General features: G+C 51.0%; 1 protein-coding gene across 1 annotated transcript in view; it reads right to left on the bottom strand.

Annotated features, from left to right (window-relative positions):
* Positions 1 to 2,023, bottom strand: part of LOC107117530 (protein CYR61-like) — a 12,122-nt gene extending 10,099 nt beyond the window's left edge. The window contains 2 exon segments of the mRNA XM_015419672.1: positions 741 to 954; positions 1,973 to 2,023. Of these exon segments, the coding sequence (XP_015275158.1) occupies positions 741 to 954; positions 1,973 to 2,023 (265 nt within the window).
* Between the last annotated feature and the right edge of the window lie 6,277 nt (positions 2,024 to 8,300).

Below are 8,300 nucleotides of genomic sequence, written 5' to 3'. Positions count from 1 at the left end.
AGCAGGAAATTGTTCGCCAGTCCCTGAACCCTTGTTCACAAAATAGGGATTTTCTTTGTCATTAGATATTGTACACTGTGCTGCTTTCTCTTGTACTGGAAGACTGTAAGACCTCAGCGACCACATCAGCACCTGTACAATACAAGGCAGCTCTTGATGCTAAGGAAATGTTAAACCCATTTATAAGCACTTCCTACCACACGGAGCGAGGGTGCAGGGCGAAACAAAATCCCTTACTAGAGCTAATCATCACCATCACTAACACAAGCATGTGCCTGAAACCACTTTATAGTACCACAAGAAGAAGCTTTTTTAGGATTCTTATTTCAAAAACAATTCTTCTGTGCACCTGTGCTAAGTACTGTCAAGTCACTTCCAACTTATGGCAACCCTATTAATTTTAATGACCTCCAAAACATCCTGTCGTTCATCCAGCACTATATCTTTTTAAATTTAGGATAGTCTCATCATAGGGTTTTTGAGGTAAGAGATACAAAGCTTGTAAAGGGGTTGAATTACAAAGTTGACTGAACAACTACTCTGGATACACCCTCACTAAATTAGCCAGGTGAAAAGTTAACCAGCAGAGCAATAGATGAACATTGCAGAAGCCACACCAGTATTCTGCCTTATTCGTAGAGCCTGTTATAGCTGCTCTTGGGTGCCAAGGTCACCGCAAAGGCCCTTCTTGCCCTCAATACTTCCCTCCCTTCCCCCCTCAATCGCACAGCATCCCTCACCCCAGCAGATGCCCCTGTTCGCCAAGGGGTCAGCTCCAAAGTTGCACTGCAGGCCTTTGTGGGGATCACAGGGTGCCAGCTTGTCACAGTCTTCGTTGAGCTGCTGGGCACACACCTGACAACAACCACAGTCATCCAGCACCAGGCTGACTCCAGGGCGGCAGTGAGGCAGGCCCGGGGGGCAAGGGCATGTGGAGGGGCAGCGGCAAGATACCTGGAGAGGCAGAGAGAATGGGGCAGTAGGGTCATTTGCTGGGCCTGAGAGAATATTATCCCACAAGCAGCAAGAAAGAGTTCAGAGCACCAACCAAGTCCGTCCAGATTCCCATCTGCAGGGGGGACAAAAAACTTCCTCATCTACTCTGGATTGCCTAGGAGATCCACTTTCCTTGATTCTGCAAGCTGACTTATGGCAACCTCCAAGACAAGAGATATTTGGAGGTGGTTTGTCATTGCCTGTCTCTGCATCACACACCCCTGGTATTCGTTCGGGCTCTCCCATCCAAATTCTAGCCATGGCCGACCCTGCTTAGCTTTCGAGATCTGACGGGATCGATCGGGCTAGCCTGGGCATTTTCGTCCCTACTGGAGGGATATTGACTGACCCTCCCCTGCTTTTTTTTATTAAGTTTGTTTTAAATAGGTGACACCAAAATAGTTTCCTAGATGGCGCTGCATGCCACGGAGTCCTAGCATTCCCCCCCCATCCCGAATAAATCTCAGTAATCAAATCTTCGCCAGGATCAAAGCGCCCGCCCCAGAGGCACTGGGTCCAAAGCGTTGGTAGCGCGGCAACTCCCGGAATCCAAAAATAAAACCTCACCTTACATTCTGTGGGGTTGTTCTATTCCTGGTCTCCTCCGGTATGGAACAACTCCACTGGACTTAGATGAGTATTACAATCTGGCCCAATTCTGGACCACTTACCGATGCCAGGGAACATCCAGAAAGTGGGCTTCCTGAAGGACCCAACATGAGGCACCCACTGTAGGCACACGTGCATACGGGCTGTGCGCAGACTTTTGGGAGAAACCCAGTCCCCTTGACCCGCACAGACAGCCAAGACACCAGGTCAGCCAGAGCCCAAAGACTTGTGAACGCCCTTCAACCTTTGATTGAATCCCACAATGAGTTCCGCCGGCGGATGGCTGATGAGCGCGGTCATTGTGAACAACAGTAGCACCCTTCACTTACCGAAACAGAGTAGAGAAAGCCAGCTACCGAATACTCACCTGAGAGAGGCATAGCAGGAAAGCAACGCTGGCCAGGGCAGGCAGCCGCATTACTGTTTCATGAGGGAGAGAGTAAAAGAGGGCTAAAAAGTCGGATAAAAATGACAAAATTAAATCAAAGGATAACCAGCGAAATTAACTCTCTTGGGTTCTGGATAGAATAGCCAGAGTTTAGAGCTGCTGCGAAGCCGTCCCCATGATTTCTCGCCTCTATAAACTCCTCAGTACATTCACACACCCCTTTTTTGTGCAACTTTCACTACCTATAAAGCAACTACGTTGTTTCTGTATTTATATTTCCCCGGGGCCCCTCCCACCTACCGGGCTAGGAGCCAATAGGAACCTCCTCGTTGGCCAATAGCAACGGTGGCGCACTTCCAAACATTCCAGGGGAGGGGCTTTGGGAAGGTGGGAGGGGTCGGATGAATAGAGTCATTCATAAAATTAGAAGGCCAGTGCATTCTGAGGCCATGCCCATAGTCGCACGTGGTCCAGGATGTTCCACTAAGCAGACTAATGTTTTAATCAAGTCTGCTGAATAGGGTTCCTTGCACCCATAGGGCACATCAGCGCATAGACATACCAGTGTGGGGAGCAGCCCAGGCCACAACCATTCCTGTGGTGCAAAAAACAACTTTGGGCGAAGGAGAGGGGGGGAAATACAGAAGAAAAATAAACAGACGGAGGCCCACATTTTCTTTTTCAGAGCAAGGTTTTGATCAGGGCATGAGGGCAGATCAAAGGTTGTGTGCAGAGTGACAAAGGCATAGGGCATATATAACTACCTTTATATTAATGCTGTTACTAAATGATGGGCAGGAAAGATTCTTTGGTTCTTGCATCCCTCAGACACGTGTTTTTCAGCATTCAATCTGTGAGTTTTAGAATAGTTCAAGGCAGCGTTTGAAAGGAAGCATTAAAGTAATGTGTTCTACGTAATTGTAGTTGGCTTTGTAGCACTGACAAGCAAGGGATAATCTTTCCTGTCATAATCTAATCTAGCATACACCACAAAATCAAGTCATAGCCCTTTTCTTGGGTGGCAGCACCACTCTTTTTACAGGTAGGAGAGAATTACATGTTAATATGTTCTGTCATTTAAATCAAAACTCTCTGTACACAGAAAAGTCGCATGACAGAGAGATGAGTCCACTAGTATAGGTTTCTGACATATAGTTTTCTGATGTAATTTTCTACCTAATTGGAGGGTTTTCCCATTGGTGAAAATGTGCAACATTTGGGCAACCTGAAATGGTACAGCCCAGCCTGGCTCAAAAAGGTTGGGGACCCCTGATTTACAGCATAAGGAAAATAAAGATATAGAACCTTCAAGGAGAGGGCAAATTATGGTCTTATCCCTACATCCAGTGAAATTATATCAAAACATCTAATGGATTTAAGGGATAATAAAAGTTTGACAAGCAATCCTATGGAAAGTTACTCCAGTCTAAATCCACTGAAATCAATGGGTTAACACGGGAGTTACTCTACATAGAATTGCACTGTTAGGCTCTTAATAAATATAAACTTAATTACAAGCCTGGCTCTGACCCCCCCAGGCCCCCCCAGACCTCCCCAGCAAGGGGCCTGCAGCCCCCCCCCCCGACGATTCTGGAGCGCAGCCTGGGCCCAGGGTTTTTGCATGCGTGTGCAGCCCTGGGTGAAACCACCCAACCACCCCAGGAACCACCCGCCAGCTTGTGAGCCCAGCTCTGCTCCCCCCCACACTGGACCTCCATCTTCCCCAGCAAGGGCCTGCGCCGCCCCCCCCCCAACAGCTCTGGAGCATGGCCTGGGCCTAGGGTTGAATGGAGCAAGCGGGGCAGGGGGGAGGAGGGAAAAAAGGCCTGTTTTGGAATCCAGCCTAGGATTGTGGCTTGTAGGGGTCAAGGGGAGGCGCCTTGGGCAGAAGCCTCCAGGCACATACACCACCAGCGCACGCATGCCTCCTCTTCTCTCCCCCCACCTCGGTCCTCCACCTCCTTGACTTGGGGACTCGCTGGGCCATGTCAGGTGGCCAGCATAGCTTAGCAGCTTTGCGAGAGGCACCCAGAACAAAATAAACAAATAAAAGATTTAACCGCCCCCCCAGGACCTCCAGCATCCTTCCCAGCAAGGGGCCCACAGCCCCCCCCCCTCGACAGTGCTGGCAGCGGGAGACTGGACTGCGTTGCCAGCTCAAGACTATCAAGGGGGAAACTCACTGGCTGATGTTTCGAAGGATGGCTGGACACAGGGCCACGACAGCGGCAGGAGGCGGTGGTGGGCAGCTTAGCCAGATAGAGGATGGTGCATCCTCGGCTGTGATAGGAAGGAGGGGTGCTGAGAGCAAGCACCAGCACCACCCTTTATAGTGCCCGCAGGCGCTGCCTGAGCAGAAGGGCGGGGCTGCCCACTCCTCAGACTGTTGCCCTGTGCTGAAATAAAAATCTCTGCACTGCGGGCCAGAAATCTATGGGCTAGTGCACCCTAGCACACCTTAGCAAGAACCCTGGCCATCACCCATTTGTCCCAAGTTGTTGCTCCACACATAAAGCACACAGGTCCCCCATGGGCCATGACAGACACAAACATGGATGTGTGCATGCCCTCCGCTTACCAGCAGCCGTGCCGTCCAGCGGGGTGTCTACACTGTCAAGGGTATCCCCATGCAAACCCCCATGCAACATGCACTGGAGGACAAGCAGGAGGGGGCCTGGTGGTGCAGGGAATGCTGCGGGGGGCATGGAGAGACTTCGAGAGTTCTCCCAGCAGCCTCCCAATGTGCCCCTGTCCCACACCCACATCCCTTGCAACTGTGAGAGGCCCCTCCAAGTGCCTGGTAGCCACCATCACAGACACTGCCAGGGTGTCTGTTGTGGGGAGGGGAAGGGGAAGGAGTTTGTAAGCCGCTCTGAGACTCCAAGTGAAGGGCGGGGTATAAATCCAACTTCTTCTTCTTCTTCTTCTTCTTCTTCTTCTTCTTCTTCTTCTTCTTCTTCTTCTTCTTCTTCTTCTTCTTCTTTTTCCATCCATTGCTGGCACCTGGTGAAGGTTGCCCACCACTCACAAGGGCTCTCCAGCCGCTCCTGCTCAATCGCCAACATGGAGGAAAGAATGGGTGGGATGGGCAGTGCCAGCCATGGACCCCGTGCCCAGGGACCCAGCAAGGGGCCAGGATCCCCCTCCCCCAGGCCACCCAGCAGCTGCAACACCTGGCCCAGGGGGACCTACCACTGCCACCCCTCCCGTCTATCCAGCAGAGCAGGGCTGCTGCCATTGGAGGACAGTGAGTTTGCTCTCTGCACTGCCTCCCACTCATCCGCCAGGCTCAAGGGCCTCATGGTGCTCAGTGACCGCAAAACCACAGAGGCTGCCATTGCTGTGCACCTCCTCGGGGTCAGGGTGCATAGGTGGTCCATGACATCAGCTCCAAACATCAGGGAACAGGGACCTAGGCATGGGGAGAAACATCTCAGTCAGCCAATGGAAGCTCCCTGGTGGCCGCCAGTTCTATTGCCCCCTGGAGACTCCTCCCCTCCCTCAGCCCCCAGCCTGGGTGCCTGGCCAGGTTGGCCCTATTGCTCAGCTCTTTGCCTCCTGGTGAGACATGCAGGCCTGGGGCCCTTGGTGAGAAGTCCCGAGGGTGTCATAGGAGCAAGCTGATGGTGGAGATGAGGGCATGACAATAGTGGAGTCACCCTCCTCCATGGTCCCTGGCTACTCTGGCCACGGTTGCATTCTTGGCTCTCCTTGCCAACCTCAAAGGATGGCCCCATGACAGCATCCCCACCCTATGAGTCAGTAGAAGACAGTGGGGGGCAGGTCCCAGGCCCCACAGCTGGGGGAAAGTGATAGTAACACCCATGACACCCACCACACAGCACCTCAGTGCCACAGCCTCCCACCACCATGGGGGGTATCACTGTGCACATTATGCCCCCCACTCCAGGCTGACCCTCTTCCACTGCCTGCTCATAAGGGGCAACTTTGCCCATGAGTGTTCGGATGCACTGCCAAGCAGGACCAAAGGAGCTGGGAAGGCAGAAAGGCCATGTGCCTTTTGGATGACCAGCCAGATGGTATCATCATTATCATAATCATCATCATCATTTATTAGATTTCTGAATCGCCCAACCCCTCAAGCAGGCTCTGGGTGATTTACAGCACTAAAACAGATAACATATAACCAACATGATAAAATGATTACAATGCACCAATAAACAACCAGTCCAGATGGCTATCAACCCCCTTTTTTGCCACCTGCCATGCTCCTGCCAACCTAGCCGTTCGAAAGCAAGAAATTGCAAGTAGATAAATAGGTACCGCTTCGGTGGGAAGGTAACAACGTTCCGTGACCATGGAGCGTTCCGTGACCATGGAGAAGTCTTTCGGACAGTTTGGCTTGGAAACGGAGATGAGCACCGCATCCCTAGAGTCGGATTCAACTGGCTTTCGAGCAAGGGAAACCTTTACCTTTACCTTTACCTATGCTCTCTGCACAGCAGGGCAGGGAAGGGGATGAGGGGCTAAAAGTAAAACATCTTTTGCAAACACAATGGAGAAACGGCTGTGGAAGGAACTGCATATCTGTGTGGATCACCAGTCCCTCCACAGTGCAGGCCCCTTGCACCCACCCAATGAAAGGAGGATGCTTTGGCTGGGGGCATAGCAGCCTGACACCTTGGCTTCTCCTTGCACTCATCTGCATCTGCTGCTGTGTCGGCATTATTGCAAGGACAAGGCCCCCACCCCTGGTGTGTCTTTAAGGTTCATTTCACTCCCATGCCCTCTCCAGCCGCACTCTCCATCCAGACATCAATACCTGGATTTCGCCCACTGGGCAAGCTTCATTAAAGGTGACCAGGGACAGCAGAGTGGTTGGGTGGGTTCCTGGTGCTTTTGAGCGCTAACCCACTTGGTCCTTTGTCTCTAGGGGTGCGCCCATGATGGGCGCACATAGGGGACGACCAGGATGCTGGCTATGTGCTCACTTCTGTGGGCTGGCTTCTGCTGGGGGGATGGCACCCGGTGGAGTTCCAGCTCCATGGTGGGGGTGATAGCTCTCCCTGTTGTATCAGCACCTGCACATGGTGGTGCAGCTGCTGACAGTCTGTCTTGGCAGATTGGGGGCATTTGGCAGTTCCAAATGGCCTGCCCTGCGGTGCCCTGGGTGCCTGTCTGGTGCTCTGTCAACTACAGGCCAGCCCCCCCCGGCAGTATCCAGAACTTCCCCATCTGAGTTAGCATCATGACAAAATTTCCATGTATTGATTATTGTATTACATATTGAGGATGCGGACAATCCACACTCTGGAGTTAAGTAATTATGAGCTGTGGGAAAGTACTGCTTTCTCAGACAAGAAGCTTAAGCGAGAAGTGACTGGGCAACTCTAGGATTTCTTGGCTGAGTCAGATTACCTGAAGCCATTTTCAATCCAGTTCCCAACCCAGTTTTGGAACTCAGCCAGCCTTGGCTGCCCTGTATCTGAACATTTTTCCTCCTTGCAGCTATCTTCAGGCTTCCACAATTAAAAATATATTCATTTCACCCATTTCAAAAGTGGAAACTGTGAAACTTGTAGGTTATAACAGAAATAACTCCCTAATATCACCATTAGAGCTATAAGCAAAAAGTGCCAGAAAACACACCAAGAACAATAGCATCCTTTTGTTGTTGTTGTTGTTGTTGTTCAGTCGCACAGCTGAGTCCAACTCTTCGCAACCCCATGGACCACATCACGCCAGGCCCTCCGGTCTTCTGCCGTCCTCCAGAGTTTGCTTAATTTCATGTTCGTTGCATTGATAACACAGTCTAACCATCTCATCCTTTGCCATCCCCTTCTTCTTTGACCTTCAATCTTTCCCAGCATCAGGGTCTTCTCTAGTGAGTGCTCCCTTCTCATTTGGTGGCCAAAGTATTGGAGCTTCAGCTTCAGTATCTGGGCTTCCAGGGAACAGTCAGGGTTGATTTCTTTTAGGATTTACTGATTTGCTCTCCAAGGGACTCTCAAGAGTCTTCTCCAGCATCATAATTCAAAATAATCTATTCTTCGGCGCTCAGCCTTCCTTATGGGCCAGCTCTTGCAGCCATACATTACTACTGGGAATACCATTGCTTTGACCATATGGACTTTTGTTGGCAGGGTTTGCCATAGGGTTGTCTAGGTTTGCCATAGCTTTCCTCCCAAGGAGCAGGCATCTTTTAATTTCATGGCTGCAGTCACCATCTGCAGTGATCTTGGATTGCAGGAACACGAATTCTGTCACTGCTTCCATGACTTCCCCTTCTATTTACCAAGGAGTGATGGGGTCGGATGCCATGCTTATTTTTTTTGATGTTGAGTTT

The sequence above is a fragment of the Gekko japonicus genome, unplaced genomic scaffold (assembly GCF_001447785.1).
Source record: "Gekko japonicus isolate JY-2015 unplaced genomic scaffold, Gekko_japonicus_V1.1 scaffold255, whole genome shotgun sequence".
NCBI classification, from domain to species: Eukaryota; Metazoa; Chordata; class Lepidosauria; order Squamata; family Gekkonidae; genus Gekko; species Gekko japonicus.
This window is presented reverse-complemented; position numbering and strand designations above follow the sequence as displayed.